The following is a 22,080-nucleotide window of genomic DNA, read 5'->3' on the forward strand; positions in this document are numbered from 1 at the left end:
TGCAGTTCTTACCAAGAATTGTAAGTTTCGTAAATTCCCTTTTACTGTTGCATGCTGAAATGTAACTGTATACCATGTTTATTTGTAAAAGCTGCTACAAAATAACACAATATAATGAGACTTGTGAAACCAGTAAAATAAGGAGATTCAGTTGTTGCACACTTGGTCAATAGGATTTATTTGAATGAAGGTTGATGAATGTCAGTGGGCTGGATGGAGTTCTGTAGCGCATGGAAATAATGTTGAAATTGAATTAAAAAAGTGTTCACTTTCGCAGCTAACAATGCACGTGTTATCACAAAATCGAACAACAAAAGTAACTTATGATCTTCATTTCTGTTGTTATAAGAAGAACAATAATTAATATGTATTTTCAAGGATTGAAGCTATGAGCGATGAGCTGGAGGACTCTCAAAAAGAGAAGGCAAAACTAATCTACCAACACTTCATTCATGCCTACCTATCAAGAAAGGATTTGCAAGGTAAACATATAACAAATGATAGGCTTAATAAATACAAATGATGAACTCAGAAGATCATTAACACTCTAAAAACTGGGTTAATAAGAACTATTTAGAATTGCATACACATTAAAAACTTTTCATTAGACTATTTACAAGGGCATAACAATAAACCACTCACAAATTACCTTGTTAATATTAGAACATACAAAATAAAAAGTTTGGACTATATATTATGACATGATATCTCTGTATCCTACTTATTATTTAAAAGAGCCTGGCTGCGCGAAAAGTGTGAATGGCAGTGCAGAATGGCTGGAGAAAAATCTTGGAATTTTTTCAAACTTAGCGAGTCTGAAGGAGCTTAAAGAAATCAACAACAACTTCTCTGCAGTGAGTAGTAATTTATTCTATAAATCCAACATATGCATACGTGTAATTTTGTATAATAATGTTTGTATTTCTGTTCTTGGAAATAATGATGTACAAGCAACACAATAAAAACTCAATTTGTTGACAGAAAAAAAGTTTGGAACAACTCTCACCAGAGCAGAAGACTGAGCTGATATTGGATACAGACAGTGGAGCTTTGGAGGATGAGGCCTTCCTAAGGGAGGTGTTGACGAGCTTGATAGAGTCGCCTGATGATGAGGAGTTTGAACACTTTTTAATTGCTTTTGCAAAAGCCAACAAGCAGGTGAATGCTTAACTATGGAATTGTTCTATTTTCATAAAAAGCGTGCTGGCAAGCCGGCCATGTTACAATTGTCCTGAGATGGTTACATTTTTGCAGAACCTGAAAAAAGGCCAGGAATTGAATCAAAAGCTGTTTAACACTTAAGATGTTAAAGGATTTGCAGTTATGGTGGCCTGACTGTTTTCCCCATGCATTAGACTGCAAAGATGAGCCACCAAACTTGCTCTAACCTCTACAATCATTTCAGGAATCTAAATGTTCTCCTGTGCTGAAACATGTATACTTTTATTTCCAGAAAAACATCACCCTCATCAAAAATCCAGGTGTACGAGACACAATCTTGAACCTGACTTTGACGGCCCTTGCGCCTGAATTTGAAGAATTTGAGCCTGAAGACTTTAAGATGTTGTTCCAGGACCATTTGGCTCCTGTCTTGGCGAGCCTCCACCCTGGCAGCTTGGCGGTTATCCCCAATAACATCAGCTGTCACTCCTACAGAGCTATGTAAGAGATGATATTTCTAAAGTCCACAGTTAGACATTATAGGTTTGCATAATGATGATTTCAAACGTTGGCACCAGACAAGTGACAAAGATTGATGTGCTCTTTCTTCAGACTCACTGGTCTTGGGCAAAGTGTGGAATCCCTGCCATTGCACCTTTCGGACAGCCTGAGATCAAGCATAAAGTCACTGAAGGAAAGATTCACACGTACGTTTCAAAACACTCTGCTAACAAACTTTTTTTTAGAAAACCCAATTACCATTACTTGTAACGATAGCTGTATTGATGACATAACTTCATTTACATTTTCTTCCAAACAGGTTGCTCACTTCCAGACTCCTTCATGGTGAGTTCATTAACATGGGGATATAACATGGAAAAGGCTTTGCAATAGTTGATAACAAATTTACAGGACACACGTTTGGCATACAAAAATGATTTATATTAAGGAGCTTCATTGAGCTATTTTTAACTTAAACAAACTTTTGCCACTAAACTAACAATTATGATTTGCTTTTCTCCAGTGCAAGAAGACCCCGGTCAATGGTAAGTCTGTCAATTACCAGACATTAAAACGTTGATGAAAAGATTGCATTGCAAAGGTACAATATCTGATACGCATTTTTGTCTTCTCACAGAGAACCTCACCTGTGCTGCAGTCAATAGGTAAGTGTATAGCAGATTTGTCCGGTGCTAGGTTTGCGGAGTTCTTTTACACAATCTAACTAAGGTTAAATGGTTGTTTTTCCCCTCAGATCACACGTCCAAGAAACACTATCTGTTTACAATTCCTCTGAAGCGCTGTGCCGTTTTAACCCTCACTGAGCATGCTTGTTCCTCGGTAAGTTTGTTTTATGTAAGCTATCAATCCCAGAACAAGATTTGGCTTTTGCTACACGAGCCTCCTGAAACTAATAGCCATAGGCTCTGAGACACTTTGCTTTATTTCTGTCTATTTCTTTCCAAGGCTACACATCTAACAGCCAGCAACTTGGTCACATTGATGAACTGCACACTGGAAAGCAACAGGACATACCCGACAGAGGTCTGGAAGCTTTTATTCCAAAAAGCTTCTCCTGAACTAGACAAGGCTCTTGAGACATTCGCAAACATGGTAAATGCCACATCATCACAAAATTGGTGTTTTCCCGTGCCAATTCTGTCAAACCAAAATTATTTTCCTAATTCCAGGCACCAGGCAACAGCAAGCCATCCTTGTCACATGCACTTGAGGCTCTCGGAGAGGTGAGAATTGCCAACTTCAGCCAGACACAACTGCAGAGTGATGACTTTGTCGGCAGCTGGTTCCAGACAAATATTCGTCCGTTTTTGGCCTCCACAACCCCCAACTTCCTGTTCTGCCTCAGCTCCAAGAACTTCAGCTGCGAGACCTACCAGACTGTGTAAGAGAACATGTGATACATTGCTCTACTGTGAACATTGATGGCAGATGAACCTGCCTATTTCTAGTCGGTTAGATGTTTACAGCCTTCTCTCAATATTTAGCATCAAGGCATTCAGCAGTCAAAGGGCATCCATGGACAGAGAACAACAGCAAGCTGTCTACACGCATTTCATCCGACCATTCCTTTCAAGAAATGACTCATCAGGTAAACGCAGGCACTCAGGCTCAATTAGGTCAAGTTTTGATGGCATGTGGTTGGTATACCCTGTCAATGTCAATGTTTCTGTCTTCTTCGCAGATCCTGGCTGTGTCTCCTTCAACAGAGGCAGTAAAGAGTGGCTTCAGGGCAACTTTGGCAACTTCTCTGGTTTTGCAAAACTTCGGGATCTGCAACATCTCAATGCCAACTTCTCCAGCGTAAGTGGCGGATGACGGTTGTAATATTCTTCTTCCAAACCGGAATGTCTAACCTGTGGTTTTGCAATAGATGCTTTATGATTTCATATTGATTCCCTTCCGTAGGCCGAATTGTTGCCACTGCTCACTCCCACTCAGGTGGCAGAGTTGACACTGAGCTCAGGGGCCTTGAATGACACCGACCACATTGACCGTGTGTTTGAGCGACTCCAGGAGGGCGATGCTCTGGAAAATGTGGAAGAATTCCTGACACAGCTGACAGCTAATGGAAAGGTAGGCCACCTTTGAAATCAGAGTAAGAATGGCAATCCTGGGAATGGCAATCCTCTACATTAGTTGTCGAGGACTCTATCATTTCCAATATAGTGTTACATCCTTTGTTGCATCATGTATAGTGTAGTATGTCTTTTAAACCCTCTAATGTTGTCATTTCACAGGGCCCGGATTTCCAACCTGTTGTGAGAGACCGTGTAATGAATCGGACCTTCAGCATTATCAGTCCCAATTTCACACACTTTATGGAAGAAGACTGGTTTGTTTGGTTCCATAAGATCCTGGTTCCTGTCCTCCCAAGTTTCAGTCCAATGATGATCAAGAGTGCAACCGCAAACATTTCCTGCAAAAACTTCCAAGTCGTGTGAGTAGCACTTTACAAACAAATACGCTTGCATTGCAGAGAATTCAACATCTAATGTGGGACTACATAATAATGTTTCTTTTCATCCCATGCAGTGTGAGTGGGATGAGCAATGCTGCCCCTGCAATGTCCAAGGGACAACGAAAAGGCATTGGAAAAGCCTTGCAAGGCTATCTGGTCAAATCGGCCAGTGTCATCAACAAGCCAGGTAGGGCTAACACTGGCTGGCACTCAACTTGTACCATGTGTATCGATGAAAAATAAAGCTTGCTAAATGGTACCCATGCTAATGTCTATCTACCTGCCTTAGTTTGCAGACACGGAATTCAGAGTGATGCGGAATGGCTTGAAGCATACTTGGGTGCATTTTCCCAACACGTAACATACTCTGACCTCAAAGCCTTCAACCTCTCTGCGGTAAGTCATACATTAAGCTAGCAATATTCCTTGAAAACAACCACACAGTATTCAGAACATGGAAAATCTGCACGCGGGAGTTGTTCTGGCACGTCACGGTGAAAAGCAAGTGGTATATCCTCTTTGTTTGTATCCTTAGATGGCAGTTGTGGACTCCCTCTCACCAGAGCAGAAGACTGAGCTGATATTGGATACATGACAGTGGAGCTTTGGAGGATGAGGCCTTCCTAAGGGAGGTGTTGACGAGCTTGATAGAGTCGCCTGATGATGAGGAGTTTGAACACTTTTTAATTGCTTTTGCAAAAGCCAACAAGCAGGTGAATGCTTAACTTTGGAATTGTTCTATTTTCATAAAAAGCGTGCTGGCAAGCCGGCCATGTTACAATTGTCCTGAGATGGTTACATTTTTGCAGAACCTGAAAAAAGGCCAGGAATTGAATCAAAAGCTGTTTAACACTTAAGATGTTAAAGGATTTGCAGTTATGGTGGCCTGACTGTTTTCCCCATGCATTAGACTGCAAAGATGAGCCACCAAACTTGCTCTAACCTCTACAATCATTTCAGGAATCTAAATGTTCTCCTGTGCTGAAACATGTATACTTTTATTTCCAGAAAAACATCACCCTCATCAAAAATCCAGGTGTACGAGACACAATCTTGAACCTGACTTTGACGGCCCTTGCGCCTGAATTTGAAGAATTTGAGCCTGAAGACTTTAAGATGTTGTTCCAGGACCATTTGGCTCCTGTCTTGGCGAGCCTCCACCCTGGCAGCTTGGCGGTTATCCCCAATAACATCAGCTGTCACTCCTACAGAGCTATGTAAGAGATGATATTTCTAAAGTCCACAGTTAGACATTATAGGTTTGCATAATGATGATTTCAAACGTTGGCACCAGACAAGTGACAAAGATTGATGTGCTCTTTCTTCAGACTCACTGGTCTTGGGCAAAGTGTGGAATCCCTGCCATTGCACCTTTCGGACAGCCTGAGATCAAGCATAAAGTCACTGAAGGAAAGATTCACACGTACGTTTCAAAACACTCTGCTAACAAACTTTTTTTTAGAAAACCCAATTACCATTACTTGTAACGATAGCTGTATTGATGACATAACTTCATTTACATTTTCTTCCAAACAGGTTGCTCACTTCCAGACTCCTTCATGGTGAGTTCATTAACATGGGGATATAACATGGAAAAGGCTTTGCAATAGTTGATAACAAATTTACAGGACACACGTTTGGCATACAAAAATGATTTATATTAAGGAGCTTCATTGAGCTATTTTTAACTTAAACAAACTTTTGCCACTAAACTAACAATTATGATTTGCTTTTCTCCAGTGCAAGAAGACCCCGGTCAATGGTAAGTCTGTCAATTACCAGACATTAAAACGTTGATGAAAAGATTGCATTGCAAAGGTACAATATCTGATACGCATTTTTGTCTTCTCACAGAGAACCTCACCTGTGCTGCAGTCAATAGGTAAGTGTATAGCAGATTTGTCCGGTGCTAGGTTTGCAGAGTTATTTTACACAATCTAACTAAGGTTAAATGGTTGTTTTTCCCCTCAGATCACACGTCCAAGAAACACTATCTGTTTACAATTCCTCTGAAGCGCTGTGCCGTTTTAACCTCACTGAGCATGCTTGTTCCTCGGTAAGTTTGTTTTATGTAAGCTATCAATCCCAGAACAAGATTTGGCTTTTGCTACACGAGCCTCCTGAAACTAATAGCCATAGGCTCTGAGACACTTTGCTTTATTTCTGTCTATTTCTTTCCAAGGCTACACATCTAACAGCCAGCAACTTGGTCACATTGATGAACTGCACACTGGAAAGCAACAGGACATACCCGACAGAGGTCTGGAAGCTTTTATTCCAAAAAGCTTCTCCTGAACTAGACAAGGCTCTTGAGACATTCGCAACCATGGTAAATGCCACATCATCACAAAATTGGTGTTTTCCCGTGCCAATTCTGTCAAACCAAAATTATTTTCCTAATTCCAGGCACCAGGCAACAGCAAGCCATCCTTGTCACATGCACTTGAGGCTCTCGGAGAGGTGAGAATTGCCAACTTCAGCCAGACACAACTGCAGAGTGATGACTTTGTCAGCAGCTGGTTCCAGACAAATATTCGTCCGTTTTTGGCCTCCACAACCCCCAACTTCCTGTTCTGCCTCAGCTCCAAGAACTTCAGCTGCGAGACCTACCAGACTGTGTAAGAGAACATGTGATACATTGCTCTACTGTGAACATTGATGGCAGATGAACCTGCCTATTTCTAGTCGGTTAGATGTTTACAGCCTTCTCTCAATATTTAGCATCAAGGCATTCAGCAGTCAAAGGGCATCCATGGACAGAGAACAACAGCAAGCTGTCTACACGCATTTCATCCGACCATTCCTTTCAAGAAATGACTCATCAGGTAAACGCAGGCACTCAGGCTCAATTAGGTCAAGTTTTGATGGCATGTGGTTGGTATACCCTGTCAATGTCATTGTTTCTGTCTTCTTCGCAGATCCTGGCTGTGTCTCCTTCAACAGAGGCAGTAAAGAGTGGCTTCAGGGCAACTTTGGCAACTTCTCTGGTTTTGCAAAACTTCGGGATCTGCAACATCTCAATGCCAACTTCTCCAGCGTAAGTGGCGGATGACGGTTGTAATATTCTTCTTCCAAACCGGAATGTCTAACCTGTGGTTTTGCAATAGATGCTTTATGATTTCATATTGATTCCCTTCCGTAGGCCGAATTGTTGCCACTGCTCACTCCCACTCAGGTGGCAGAGTTGACACTGAGCTCAGGGGCCTTGAATGACACCGACCACATTGACCGTGTGTTTGAGCGACTCCAGGAGGGCGATGCTCTGGAAAATGTGGAAGAATTCCTGACACAGCTGACAGCTAATGGAAAGGTAGGCCACCTTTGAAATCAGAGTAAGAATGGCAATCCTGGGAATGGCAATCCTCTACATTAGTTGTCGAGGACTCTATCATTTCCAATATAGTGTTACATCCTTTGTTGCATCATGTATAGTGTAGTATGTCTTTTAAACCCTCTAATGTTGTCATTTCACAGGGCCCGGATTTCCAACCTGTTGTGAGAGACCGTGTAATGAATCGGACCTTCAGCATTATCAGTCCCAATTTCACACACTTTATGGAAGAAGACTGGTTTGTTTGGTTCCATAAGATCCTGGTTCCTGTCCTCCCAAGTTTCAGTCCAATGATGATCAAGAGTGCAACCGCAAACATTTCCTGCAAAAACTTCCAAGTCGTGTGAGTAGCACTTTACAAACAAATACGCTTGCATTGCAGAGAATTCAACATCTAATGTGGGACTACATAATAATGTTTCTTTTCATCCCATGCAGTGTGAGTGGGATGAGCAATGCTGCCCCTGCAATGTCCAAGGGACAACGAAAAGGCATTGGAAAAGCCTTGCAAGGCTATCTGGTCAAATCGGCCAGTGTCATCAACAAGCCAGGTAGGGCTAACACTGGCTGGCACTCAACTTGTACCATGTGTATCGATGAAAAATAAAGCTTGCTAAATGGTACCCATGCTAATGTCTATCTACCTGCCTTAGTTTGCAGACACGGAATTCAGAGTGATGCGGAATGGCTTGAAGCATACTTGGGTGCATTTTCCCAACACGTAACATACTCTGACCTCAAAGCCTTCAACCTCTCTGCGGTAAGTCATACATTAAGCTAGCAATATTCCTTGAAAACAACCACACAGTATTCAGAACATGGAAAATCTGCACGCGGGAGTTGTTCTGGCACGTCACGGTGAAAAGCAAGTGGTATATCCTCTTTGTTTGTATCCTTAGATGGCAGTTGTGGACTCCCTCTCACCAGAGCAGAAGACTGAGCTGATATTGGATACTGACAGTGGAGCTTTGGAGGATGAGGCCTTCCTAAGGGAGGTGTTGACGAGCTTGATAGAGTCGCCTGATGATGAGGAGTTTGAACACTTTTTAATTGCTTTTGCAAAAGCCAACAAGCAGGTGAATGCTTAACTTTGGAATTGTTCTATTTTCATAAAAAGCGTGCTGGCAAGCCGGCCATGTTACAATTGTCCTGAGATGGTTACATTTTTGCAGAACCTGAAAAAAGGCCAGGAATTGAATCAAAAGCTGTTTAACACTTAAGATGTTAAAGGATTTGCAGTTATGGTGGCCTGACTGTTTTCCCCATGCATTAGACTGCAAATATGAGCCACCAAACTTGCTCTAACCTCTACAATCATTTCAGGAATCTAAATGTTCTCCTGTGCTGAAACATGTATACTTTTATTTCCAGAAAAACATCACCCTCATCAAAAATCCAGGTGTACGAGACACAATCTTGAACCTGACTTTGACGGCCCTTGCGCCTGAATTTGAAGAATTTGAGCCTGAAGACTTTAAGATGTTGTTCCAGGACCATTTGGCTCCTGTCTTGGCGAGCCTCCACCCTGGCAGCTTGGCGGTTATCCCCAATAACATCAGCTGTCACTCCTACAGAGCTATGTAAGAGATGATATTTCTAAAGTCCACAGTTAGACATTATAGGTTTGCATAATGATGATTTCAAACGTTGGCACCAGACAAGTGACAAAGATTGATGTGCTCTTTCTTCAGACTCACTGGTCTTGGGCAAAGTGTGGAATCCCTGCCATTGCACCTTTCGGACAGCCTGAGATCAAGCATAAAGTCACTGAAGGAAAGATTCACACGTACGTTTCAAAACACTCTGCTAACAAACTTTTTTTTAGAAAACCCAATTACCATTACTTGTAACGATAGCTGTATTGATGACATAACTTCATTTACATTTTCTTCCAAACAGGTTGCTCACTTCCAGACTCCTTCATGGTGAGTTCATTAACATGGGGATATAACATGGAAAAGGCTTTGCAATAGTTGATAACAAATTTACAGGACACACGTTTGGCATACAAAAATGATTTATATTAAGGAGCTTCATTGAGCTATTTTTAACTTAAACAAACTTTTGCCACTAAACTAACAATTATGATTTGCTTTTCTCCAGTGCAAGAAGACCCCGGTCAATGGTAAGTCTGTCAATTACCAGACATTAAAACGTTGATGAAAAGATTGCATTGCAAAGGTACAATATCTGATACGCATTTTTGTCTTCTCACAGAGAACCTCATCTGTGCTGCAGTCAATAGGTAAGTGTATAGCAGATTTGTCCGGTGCTAGGTTTGCAGAGTTATTTTACACAATCTAACTAAGGTTAAATGGTTGTTTTTCCCCTCAGATCACACGTCCAAGAAACACTATCTGTTTACAATTCCTCTGAAGCGCTGTGCCGTTTTAACCTCACTGAGCATGCTTGTTCCTCGGTAAGTTTGTTTTATGTAAGCTATCAATCCCAGAACAAGATTTGGCTTTTGCTACACGAGCCTCCTGAAACTAATAGCCATAGGCTCTGAGACACTTTGCTTTATTTCTGTCTATTTCTTTCCAAGGCTACACATCTAACAGCCAGCAACTTGGTCACATTGATGAACTGCACACTGGAAAGCAACAGGACATACCCGACAGAGGTCTGGAAGCTTTTATTCCAAAAAGCTTCTCCTGAACTAGACAAGGCTCTTGAGACATTCGCAACCATGGTAAATGCCACATCATCACAAAATTGGTGTTTTCCCGTGCCAATTCTGTCAAACCAAAATTATTTTCCTAATTCCAGGCACCAGGCAACAGCAAGCCATCCTTGTCACATGCACTTGAGGCTCTCGGAGAGGTGAGAATTGCCAACTTCAGCCAGACACAACTGCAGAGTGATGACTTTGTCAGCAGCTGGTTCCAGACAAATATTCGTCCGTTTTTGGCCTCCACAACCCCCAACTTCCTGTTCTGCCTCAGCTCCAAGAACTTCAGCTGCGAGACCTACCAGACTGTGTAAGAGAACATGTGATACATTGCTCTACTGTGAACATTGATGGCAGATGAACCTGCCTATTTCTAGTCGGTTAGATGTTTACAGCCTTCTCTCAATATTTAGCATCAAGGCATTCAGCAGTCAAAGGGCATCCATGGACAGAGAACAACAGCAAGCTGTCTACACGCATTTCATCCGACCATTCCTTTCAAGAAATGACTCATCAGGTAAACGCAGGCACTCAGGCTCAATTAGGTCAAGTTTTGATGGCATGTGGTTGGTATACCCTGTCAATGTCATTGTTTCTGTCTTCTTCGCAGATCCTGGCTGTGTCTCCTTCAACAGAGGCAGTAAAGAGTGGCTTCAGGGCAACTTTGGCAACTTCTCTGGTTTTGCAAAACTTCGGGATCTGCAACATCTCAATGCCAACTTCTCCAGCGTAAGTGGCGGATGACGGTTGTAATATTCTTCTTCCAAACCGGAATGTCTAACCTGTGGTTTTGCAATAGATGCTTTATGATTTCATATTGATTCCCTTCCGTAGGCCGAATTGTTGCCACTGCTCACTCCCACTCAGGTGGCAGAGTTGACACTGAGCTCAGGGGCCTTGAATGACACCGACCACATTGACCGTGTGTTTGAGCGACTCCAGGAGGGCGATGCTCTGGAAAATGTGGAAGAATTCCTGACACAGCTGACAGCTAATGGAAAGGTAGGCCACCTTTGAAATCAGAGTAAGAATGGCAATCCTGGGAATGGCAATCCTCTACATTAGTTGTCGAGGACTCTATCATTTCCAATATAGTGTTACATCCTTTGTTGCATCATGTATAGTGTAGTATGTCTTTTAAACCCTCTAATGTTGTCATTTCACAGGGCCCGGATTTCCAACCTGTTGTGAGAGACCGTGTAATGAATCGGACCTTCAGCATTATCAGTCCCAATTTCACACACTTTATGGAAGAAGACTGGTTTGTTTGGTTCCATAAGATCCTGGTTCCTGTCCTCCCAAGTTTCAGTCCAATGATGATCAAGAGTGCAACCGCAAACATTTCCTGCAAAAACTTCCAAGTCGTGTGAGTAGCACTTTACAAACAAATACGCTTGCATTGCAGAGAATTCAACATCTAATGTGGGACTACATAATAATGTTTCTTTTCATCCCATGCAGTGTGAGTGGGATGAGCAATGCTGCCCCTGCAATGTCCAAGGGACAACGAAAAGGCATTGGAAAAGCCTTGCAAGGCTATCTGGTCAAATCGGCCAGTGTCATCAACAAGCCAGGTAGGGCTAACACTGGCTGGCACTCAACTTGTACCATGTGTATCGATGAAAAATAAAGCTTGCTAAATGGTACCCATGCTAATGTCTATCTACCTGCCTTAGTTTGCAGACACGGAATTCAGAGTGATGCGGAATGGCTTGAAGCATACTTGGGTGCATTTTCCCAACACGTAACATACTCTGACCTCAAAGCCTTCAACCTCTCTGCGGTAAGTCATACATTAAGCTAGCAATATTCCTTGAAAACAACCACACAGTATTCAGAACATGGAAAATCTGCACGCGGGAGTTGTTCTGGCACGTCACGGTGAAAAGCAAGTGGTATATCCTCTTTGTTTGTATCCTTAGATGGCAGTTGTGGACTCCCTCTCACCAGAGCAGAAGGTTGAGCTGATATTGGATACTGACAGTGGAGCTTTGGAGGATGAGGCCTTCCTAAGGGAGGTGTTGACGAGCTTGATAGAGTCGCCTGATGATGAGGAGTTTGAACACTTTTTAATTGCTTTTGCAAAAGCCAACAAGCAGGTGAATGCTTAACTTTGGAATTGTTCTATTTTCATAAAAAGCGTGCTGGCAAGCCGGCCATGTTACAATTGTCCTGAGATGGTTACATTTTTGCAGAACCTGAAAAAAGGCCAGGAATTGAATCAAAAGCTGTTTAACACTTAAGATGTTAAAGGATTTGCAGTTATGGTGGCCTGACTGTTTTCCCCATGCATTAGACTGCAAAGATGAGCCACCAAACTTGCTCTAACCTCTACAATCATTTCAGGAATCTAAATGTTCTCCTGTGCTGAAACATGTATACTTTTATTTCCAGAAAAACATCACCCTCATCAAAAATCCAGGTGTACGAGACACAATCTTGAACCTGACTTTGACGGCCCTTGCGCCTGAATTTGAAGAATTTGAGCCTGAAGACTTTAAGATGTTGTTCCAGGACCATTTGGCTCCTGTCTTGGCGAGCCTCCACCCTGGCAGCTTGGCGGTTATCCCCAATAACATCAGCTGTCACTCCTACAGAGCTATGTAAGAGATGATATTTCTAAAGTCCACAGTTAGACATTATAGGTTTGCATAATGATGATTTCAAACGTTGGCACCAGACAAGTGACAAAGATTGATGTGCTCTTTCTTCAGACTCACTGGTCTTGGGCAAAGTGTGGAATCCCTGCCATTGCACCTTTCGGACAGCCTGAGATCAAGCATAAAGTCACTGAAGGAAAGATTCACACGTACGTTTCAAAACACTCTGCTAACAAACTTTTTTTTAGAAAACCCAATTACCATTACTTGTAACGATAGCTGTATTGATGACATAACTTCATTTACATTTTCTTCCAAACAGGTTGCTCACTTCCAGACTCCTTCATGGTGAGTTCATTAACATGGGGATATAACATGGAAAAGGCTTTGCAATAGTTGATAACAAATTTACAGGACACACGTTTGGCATACAAAAATGATTTATATTAAGGAGCTTCATTGAGCTATTTTTAACTTAAACAAACTTTTGCCACTAAACTAACAATTATGATTTGCTTTTCTCCAGTGCAAGAAGACCCCGGTCAATGGTAAGTCTGTCAATTACCAGACATTAAAACGTTGATGAAAAGATTGCATTGCAAAGGTACAATATCTGATACGCATTTTTGTCTTCTCACAGAGAACCTCATCTGTGCTGCAGTCAATAGGTAAGTGTATAGCAGATTTGTCCGGTGCTAGGTTTGCAGAGTTATTTTACACAATCTAACTAAGGTTAAATGGTTGTTTTTCCCCTCAGATCACACGTCCAAGAAACACTATCTGTTTACAATTCCTCTGAAGCGCTGTGCCGTTTTAACCTCACTGAGCATGCTTGTTCCTCGGTAAGTTTGTTTTATGTAAGCTATCAATCCCAGAACAAGATTTGGCTTTTGCTACACGAGCCTCCTGAAACTAATAGCCATAGGCTCTGAGACACTTTGCTTTATTTCTGTCTATTTCTTTCCAAGGCTACACATCTAACAGCCAGCAACTTGGTCACATTGATGAACTGCACACTGGAAAGCAACAGGACATACCCGACAGAGGTCTGGAAGCTTTTATTCCAAAAAGCTTCTCCTGAACTAGACAAGGCTCTTGAGACATTCGCAACCATGGTAAATGCCACATCATCACAAAATTGGTGTTTTCCCGTGCCAATTCTGTCAAACCAAAATTATTTTCCTAATTCCAGGCACCAGGCAACAGCAAGCCATCCTTGTCACATGCACTTGAGGCTCTCGGAGAGGTGAGAATTGCCAACTTCAGCCAGACACAACTGCAGAGTGATGACTTTGTCAGCAGCTGGTTCCAGACAAATATTCGTCCGTTTTTGGCCTCCACAACCCCCAACTTCCTGTTCTGCCTCAGCTCCAAGAACTTCAGCTGCGAGACCTACCAGACTGTGTAAGAGAACATGTGATACATTGCTCTACTGTGAACATTGATGGCAGATGAACCTGCCTATTTCTAGTCGGTTAGATGTTTACAGCCTTCTCTCAATATTTAGCATCAAGGCATTCAGCAGTCAAAGGGCATCCATGGACAGAGAACAACAGCAAGCTGTCTACACGCATTTCATCCGACCATTCCTTTCAAGAAATGACTCATCAGGTAAACGCAGGCACTCAGGCTCAATTAGGTCAAGTTTTGATGGCATGTGGTTGGTATACCCTGTCAATGTCATTGTTTCTGTCTTCTTCGCAGATCCTGGCTGTGTCTCCTTCAACAGAGGCAGTAAAGAGTGGCTTCAGGGCAACTTTGGCAACTTCTCTGGTTTTGCAAAACTTCGGGATCTGCAACATCTCAATGCCAACTTCTCCAGCGTAAGTGGCGGATGACGGTTGTAATATTCTTCTTCCAAACCGGAATGTCTAACCTGTGGTTTTGCAATAGATGCTTTATGATTTCATATTGATTCCCTTCCGTAGGCCGAATTGTTGCCACTGCTCACTCCCACTCAGGTGGCAGAGTTGACACTGAGCTCAGGGGCCTTGAATGACACCGACCACATTGACCGTGTGTTTGAGCGACTCCAGGAGGGCGATGCTCTGGAAAATGTGGAAGAATTCCTGACACAGCTGACAGCTAATGGAAAGGTAGGCCACCTTTGAAATCAGAGTAAGAATGGCAATCCTGGGAATGGCAATCCTCTACATTAGTTGTCGAGGACTCTATCATTTCCAATATAGTGTTACATCCTTTGTTGCATCATGTATAGTGTAGTATGTCTTTTAAACCCTCTAATGTTGTCATTTCACAGGGCCCGGATTTCCAACCTGTTGTGAGAGACCGTGTAATGAATCGGACCTTCAGCATTATCAGTCCCAATTTCACACACTTTATGGAAGAAGACTGGTTTGTTTGGTTCCATAAGATCCTGGTTCCTGTCCTCCCAAGTTTCAGTCCAATGATGATCAAGAGTGCAACCGCAAACATTTCCTGCAAAAACTTCCAAGTCGTGTGAGTAGCACTTTACAAACAAATACGCTTGCATTGCAGAGAATTCAACATCTAATGTGGGACTACATAATAATGTTTCTTTTCATCCCATGCAGTGTGAGTGGGATGAGCAATGCTGCCCCTGCAATGTCCAAGGGACAACGAAAAGGCATTGGAAAAGCCTTGCAAGGCTATCTGGTCAAATCGGCCAGTGTCATCAACAAGCCAGGTAGGGCTAACACTGGCTGGCACTCAACTTGTACCATGTGTATCGATGAAAAATAAAGCTTGCTAAATGGTACCCATGCTAATGTCTATCTACCTGCCTTAGTTTGCAGACACGGAATTCAGAGTGATGCGGAATGGCTTGAAGCATACTTGGGTGCATTTTCCCAACACGTAACATACTCTGACCTCAAAGCCTTCAACCTCTCTGCGGTAAGTCATACATTAAGCTAGCAATATTCCTTGAAAACAACCACACAGTATTCAGAACATGGAAAATCTGCACGCGGGAGTTGTTCTGGCACGTCACGGTGAAAAGCAAGTGGTATATCCTCTTTGTTTGTATCCTTAGATGGCAGTTGTGGACTCCCTCTCACCAGAGCAGAAGGTTGAGCTGATATTGGATACTGACAGTGGAGCTTTGGAGGATGAGGCCTTCCTAAGGGAGGTGTTGACGAGCTTGATAGAGTCGCCTGATGATGAGGAGTTTGAACACTTTTTAATTGCTTTTGCAAAAGCCAACAAGCAGGTGAATGCTTAACTTTGGAATTGTTCTATTTTCATAAAAAGCGTGCTGGCAAGCCGGCCATGTTACAATTGTCCTGAGATGGTTACATTTTTGCAGAACCTGAAAAAAGGCCAGGAATTGAATCAAAAGCTGTTTAACACTTAAGATGTTAAAGGATTTGCAGTTATGGTGGCCTGACTGTTTTCCCCATGCATTAGACTGCAAAGATGAGCCACCAAACTTGCTCTAACCTCTACAATCATTTCAGGAATCTAAATGTTCTCCTGTGCTGAAACATGTATACTTTTATTTCCAGAAAAACATCACCCTCATCAAAAATCCAGGTGTACGAGACACAATCTTGAACCTGACTTTGACGGCCCTTGCGCCTGAATTTGAAGAATTTGAGCCTGAAGACTTTAAGATGTTGTTCCAGGACCATTTGGCTCCTGTCTTGGCGAGCCTCCACCCTGGCAGCTTGGCGGTTATCCCCAATAACATCAGCTGTCACTCCTACAGAGCTATGTAAGAGATGATATTTCTAAAGTCCACAGTTAGACATTATAGGTTTGCATAATGATGATTTCAAACGTTGGCACCAGACAAGTGACAAAGATTGATGTGCTCTTTCTTCAGACTCACTGGTCTTGGGCAAAGTGTGGAATCCCTGCCATTGCACCTTTCGGACAGCCTGAGATCAAGCATAAAGTCACTGAAGGAAAGATTCACACGTACGTTTCAAAACACTCTGCTAACAAACTTTTTTTTAGAAAACCCAATTACCATTACTTGTAACGATAGCTGTATTGATGACATAACTTCATTTACATTTTCTTCCAAACAGGTTGCTCACTTCCAGACTCCTTCATGGTGAGTTCATTAACATGGGGATATAACATGGAAAAGGCTTTGCAATAGTTGATAACAAATTTACAGGACACACGTTTGGCATACAAAAATGATTTATATTAAGGAGCTTCATTGAGCTATTTTTAACTTAAACAAACTTTTGCCACTAAACTAACAATTATGATTTGCTTTTCTCCAGTGCAAGAAGACCCCGGTCAATGGTAAGTCTGTCAATTACCAGACATTAAAACGTTGATGAAAAGATTGCATTGCAAAGGTACAATATCTGATACGCATTTTTGTCTTCTCACAGAGAACCTCATCCTGTGCTGCAGTCAATAGGTAAGTGTATAGCAGATTTGTCCGGTGCTAGGTTTGCAGAGTTATTTTACACAATCTAACTAAGGTTAAATGGTTGTTTTTCCCCTCAGATCACACGTCCAAGAAACACTATCTGTTTACAATTCCTCTGAAGCGCTGTGCCGTTTTAACCTCACTGAGCATGCTTGTTCCTCGGTAAGTTTGTTTTATGTAAGCTATCAATCCCAGAACAAGATTTGGCTTTTGCTACACGAGCCTCCTGAAACAAATAGCCATAGGCTCTGAGACACTTTGCTTTATTTCTGTCTATTTCTTTCCAAGGCTACACATCTAACAGCCAGCAACTTGGTCACATTGATGAACTGCACACTGGAAAGCAACAGGACATACCCGACAGAGGTCTGGAAGCTTTTATTCCAAAAAGCTTCTCCTGAACTAGACAAGGCTCTTGAGACATTCGCAACCATGGTAAATGCCACATCATCACAAAATTGGTGTTTTCCCGTGCCAATTCTGTCAAACCAAAATTATTTTCCTAATTCCAGGCACCAGGCAACAGCAAGCCATCCTTGTCACATGCACTTGAGGCTCTCGGAGAGGTGAGAATTGCCAACTTCAGCCAGACACAACTGCAGAGTGATGACTTTGTCAGCAGCTGGTTCCAGACAAATATTCGTCCGTTTTTGGCCTCCACAACCCCCAACTTCCTGTTCTGCCTCAGCTCCAAGAACTTCAGCTGCGAGACCTACCAGACTGTGTAAGAGAACATGTGATACATTGCTCTACTGTGAACATTGATGGCAGATGAACCTGCCTATTTCTAGTCGGTTAGATGTTTACAGCCTTCTCTCAATATTTAGCATCAAGGCATTCAGCAGTCAAAGGGCATCCATGGACAGAGAACAACAGCAAGCTGTCTACACGCATTTCATCCGACCATTCCTTTCAAGAAATGACTCATCAGGTAAACGCAGGCACTCAGGCTCAATTAGGTCAAGTTTTGATGGCATGTGGTTGGTATACCCTGTCAATGTCATTGTTTCTGTCTTCTTCGCAGATCCTGGCTGTGTCTCCTTCAACAGAGGCAGTAAAGAGTGGCTTCAGGGCAACTTTGGCAACTTCTCTGGTTTTGCAAAACTTCGGGATCTGCAACATCTCAATGCCAACTTCTCCAGCGTAAGTGGCGGATGACGGTTGTAATATTCTTCTTCCAAACCGGAATGTCTAACCTGTGGTTTTGCAATAGATGCTTTATGATTTCATATTGATTCCCTTCCGTAGGCCGAATTGTTGCCACTGCTCACTCCCACTCAGGTGGCAGAGTTGACACTGAGCTCAGGGGCCTTGAATGACACCGACCACATTGACCGTGTGTTTGAGCGACTCCAGGAGGGCGATGCTCTGGAAAATGTGGAAGAATTCCTGACACAGCTGACAGCTAATGGAAAGGTAGGCCACCTTTGAAATCAGAGTAAGAATGGCAATCCTGGGAATGGCAATCCTCTACATTAGTTGTCGAGGACTCTATCATTTCCAATATAGTGTTACATCCTTTGTTGCATCATGTATAGTGTAGTATGTCTTTTAAACCCTCTAATGTTGTCATTTCACAGGGCCCGGATTTCCAACCTGTTGTGAGAGACCGTGTAATGAATCGGACCTTCAGCATTATCAGTCCCAATTTCACACACTTTATGGAAGAAGACTGGTTTGTTTGGTTCCATAAGATCCTGGTTCCTGTCCTCCCAAGTTTCAGTCCAATGATGATCAAGAGTGCAACCGCAAACATTTCCTGCAAAAACTTCCAAGTCGTGTGAGTAGCACTTTACAAACAAATACGCTTGCATTGCAGAGAATTCAACATCTAATGTGGGACTACATAATAATGTTTCTTTTCATCCCATGCAGTGTGAGTGGGATGAGCAATGCTGCCCCTGCAATGTCCAAGGGACAACGAAAAGGCATTGGAAAAGCCTTGCAAGGCTATCTGGTCAAATCGGCCAGTGTCATCAACAAGCCAGGTAGGGCTAACACTGGCTGGCACTCAACTTGTACCATGTGTATCGATGAAAAATAAAGCTTGCTAAATGGTACCCATGCTAATGTCTATCTACCTGCCTTAGTTTGCAGACACGGAATTCAGAGTGATGCGGAATGGCTTGAAGCATACTTGGGTGCATTTTCCCAACACGTAACATACTCTGACCTCAAAGCCTTCAACCTCTCTGCGGTAAGTCATACATTAAGCTAGCAATATTCCTTGAAAACAACCACACAGTATTCAGAACATGGAAAATCTGCACGCGGGAGTTGTTCTGGCACGTCACGGTGAAAAGCAAGTGGTATATCCTCTTTGTTTGTATCCTTAGATGGCAGTTGTGGACTCCCTCTCACCAGAGCAGAAGGTTGAGCTGATATTGGATACTGACAGTGGAGCTTTGGAGGATGAGGCCTTCCTAAGGGAGGTGTTGACGAGCTTGATAGAGTCGCCTGATGATGAGGAGTTTGAACACTTTTTAATTGCTTTTGCAAAAGCCAACAAGCAGGTGAATGCTTAACTTTGGAATTGTTCTATTTTCATAAAAAGCGTGCTGGCAAGCCGGCCATGTTACAATTGTCCTGAGATGGTTACATTTTTGCAGAACCTGAAAAAAGGCCAGGAATTGAATCAAAAGCTGTTTAACACTTAAGATGTTAAAGGATTTGCAGTTATGGTGGCCTGACTGTTTTCCCCATGCATTAGACTGCAAAGATGAGCCACCAAACTTGCTCTAACCTCTACAATCATTTCAGGAATCTAAATGTTCTCCTGTGCTGAAACATGTATACTTTTATTTCCAGAAAAACATCACCCTCATCAAAAATCCAGGTGTACGAGACACAATCTTGAACCTGACTTTGACGGCCCTTGCGCCTGAATTTGAAGAATTTGAGCCTGAAGACTTTAAGATGTTGTTCCAGGACCATTTGGCTCCTGTCTTGGCGAGCCTCCACCCTGGCAGCTTGGCGGTTATCCCCAATAACATCAGCTGTCACTCCTACAGAGCTATGTAAGAGATGATATTTCTAAAGTCCACAGTTAGACATTATAGGTTTGCATAATGATGATTTCAAACGTTGGCACCAGACAAGTGACAAAGATTGATGTGCTCTTTCTTCAGACTCACTGGTCTTGGGCAAAGTGTGGAATCCCTGCCATTGCACCTTTCGGACAGCCTGAGATCAAGCATAAAGTCACTGAAGGAAAGATTCACACGTACGTTTCAAAACACTCTGCTAACAAACTTTTTTTTAGAAAACCCAATTACCATTACTTGTAACGATAGCTGTATTGATGACATAACTTCATTTACATTTTCTTCCAAACAGGTTGCTCACTTCCAGACTCCTTCATGGTGAGTTCATTAACATGGGGATATAACATGGAAAAGGCTTTGCAATAGTTGATAACAAATTTACAGGACACACGTTTGGCATACAAAAATGATTTATATTAAGGAGCTTCATTGAGCTATTTTTAACTTAAACAAACTTTTGCCACTAAACTAACAATTATGATTTGCTTTTCTCCAGTGCAAGAAGACCCCGGTCAATGGTAAGTCTGTCAATTACCAGACATTAAAACGTTGATGAAAAGATTGCATTGCAAAGGTACAATATCTGATACGCATTTTTGTCTTCTCACAGAGAACCTCACCTGTGCTGCAGTCAATAGGTAAGTGTATAGCAGATTTGTCCGGTGCTAGGTTTGCAGAGTTATTTTACACAATCTAACTAAGGTTAAATGGTTGTTTTTCCCCTCAGATCACACGTCCAAGAAACACTATCTGTTTACAATTCCTCTGAAGCGCTGTGCCGTTTTAACCTCACTGAGCATGCTTGTTCCTCGGTAAGTTTGTTTTATGTAAGCTATCAATCCCAGAACAAGATTTGGCTTTTGCTACACGAGCCTCCTGAAACTAATAGCCATAGGCTCTGAGACACTTTGCTTTATTTCTGTCTATTTCTTTCCAAGGCTACACATCTAACAGCCAGCAACTTGGTCACATTGATGAACTGCACACTGGAAAGCAACAGGACATACCCGACAGAGGTCTGGAAGCTTTTATTCCAAAAAGCTTCTCCTGAACTAGACAAGGCTCTTGAGACATTCGCAACCATGGTAAATGCCACATCATCACAAAATTGGTGTTTTCCCGTGCCAATTCTGTCAAACCAAAATTATTTTCCTAATTCCAGGCACCAGGCAACAGCAAGCCATCCTTGTCACATGCACTTGAGGCTCTCGGAGAGGTGAGAATTGCCAACTTCAGCCAGACACAACTGCAGAGTGATGACTTTGTCAGCAGCTGGTTCCAGACAAATATTCGTCCGTTTTTGGCCTCCACAACCCCCAACTTCCTGTTCTGCCTCAGCTCCAAGAACTTCAGCTGCGAGACCTACCAGACTGTGTAAGAGAACATGTGATACATTGCTCTACTGTGAACATTGATGGCAGATGAACCTGCCTATTTCTAGTCGGTTAGATGTTTACAGCCTTCTCTCAATATTTAGCATCAAGGCATTCAGCAGTCAAAGGGCATCCATGGACAGAGAACAACAGCAAGCTGTCTACACGCATTTCATCCGACCATTCCTTTCAAGAAATGACTCATCAGGTAAACGCAGGCACTCAGGCTCAATTAGGTCAAGTTTTGATGGCATGTGGTTGGTATACCCTGTCAATGTCATTGTTTCTGTCTTCTTCGCAGATCCTGGCTGTGTCTCCTTCAACAGAGGCAGTAAAGAGTGGCTTCAGGGCAACTTTGGCAACTTCTCTGGTTTTGCAAAACTTCGGGATCTGCAACATCTCAATGCCAACTTCTCCAGCGTAAGTGGCGGATGACGGTTGTAATATTCTTCTTCCAAACCGGAATGTCTAACCTGTGGTTTTGCAATAGATGCTTTATGATTTCATATTGATTCCCTTCCGTAGGCCGAATTGTTGCCACTGCT

The 22,080-nt window shown here is 42.5% G+C and overlaps 2 protein-coding genes across 2 annotated transcripts; both read left to right on the plus strand.

The window, feature by feature from the left end:
* The first annotated feature begins 388 nt into the window (after positions 1 to 388).
* Positions 389 to 4,736, plus strand: LOC117540632. The gene is made up of 16 exons (XM_034207410.1): positions 389 to 482; positions 1,010 to 1,158; positions 1,454 to 1,662; positions 1,774 to 1,868; positions 1,982 to 2,007; positions 2,186 to 2,207; positions 2,300 to 2,327; positions 2,417 to 2,423; positions 2,853 to 3,064; positions 3,168 to 3,271; positions 3,365 to 3,483; positions 3,589 to 3,756; positions 3,921 to 4,120; positions 4,216 to 4,328; positions 4,431 to 4,537; positions 4,677 to 4,736. Exons 1-16 carry the CDS (start codon positions 389 to 391, stop codon positions 4,734 to 4,736), a joined length of 1,713 nt encoding a protein of 570 aa, XP_034063301.1.
* Positions 4,737 to 4,761: 25 nt separating this feature from the next.
* LOC117540634 lies at positions 4,762 to 21,955 on the plus strand (the record flags this gene model as incomplete). Its single annotated transcript, XM_034207411.1, has 71 exons — positions 4,762 to 4,854; positions 5,150 to 5,358; positions 5,470 to 5,564; positions 5,678 to 5,703; positions 5,882 to 5,903; positions 5,996 to 6,023; positions 6,113 to 6,197; positions 6,324 to 6,470; positions 6,548 to 6,759; positions 6,863 to 6,966; positions 7,060 to 7,178; positions 7,284 to 7,451; positions 7,616 to 7,815; positions 7,911 to 8,023; positions 8,126 to 8,232; positions 8,372 to 8,548; positions 8,844 to 9,052; positions 9,164 to 9,258; positions 9,372 to 9,397; positions 9,576 to 9,597; positions 9,690 to 9,717; positions 9,807 to 9,891; positions 10,018 to 10,164; positions 10,242 to 10,453; positions 10,557 to 10,660; positions 10,754 to 10,872; positions 10,978 to 11,145; positions 11,310 to 11,509; positions 11,605 to 11,717; positions 11,820 to 11,926; positions 12,066 to 12,242; positions 12,538 to 12,746; positions 12,858 to 12,952; positions 13,066 to 13,091; positions 13,270 to 13,291; positions 13,384 to 13,411; positions 13,501 to 13,585; positions 13,712 to 13,858; positions 13,936 to 14,147; positions 14,251 to 14,354; positions 14,448 to 14,566; positions 14,672 to 14,839; positions 15,004 to 15,203; positions 15,299 to 15,411; positions 15,514 to 15,620; positions 15,760 to 15,936; positions 16,232 to 16,440; positions 16,552 to 16,646; positions 16,760 to 16,785; positions 16,964 to 16,985; positions 17,100 to 17,106; positions 17,196 to 17,280; positions 17,407 to 17,553; positions 17,631 to 17,842; positions 17,946 to 18,049; positions 18,143 to 18,261; positions 18,367 to 18,534; positions 18,699 to 18,898; positions 18,994 to 19,106; positions 19,209 to 19,315; positions 19,455 to 19,631; positions 19,927 to 20,135; positions 20,247 to 20,341; positions 20,455 to 20,480; positions 20,659 to 20,680; positions 20,773 to 20,800; positions 20,890 to 20,974; positions 21,101 to 21,247; positions 21,325 to 21,536; positions 21,640 to 21,743; positions 21,837 to 21,955. Coding segments are annotated over exons 2-71 (8,166 nt in total), but the record flags the coding sequence as incomplete, so codon positions are not given.
* Between the last annotated feature and the right edge of the window lie 125 nt (positions 21,956 to 22,080).

The sequence above is a fragment of the Gymnodraco acuticeps genome, unplaced genomic scaffold (genome assembly GCF_902827175.1).
Source record: "Gymnodraco acuticeps unplaced genomic scaffold, fGymAcu1.1, whole genome shotgun sequence".
NCBI classification, from domain to species: Eukaryota; Metazoa; Chordata; class Actinopteri; order Perciformes; family Bathydraconidae; genus Gymnodraco; species Gymnodraco acuticeps.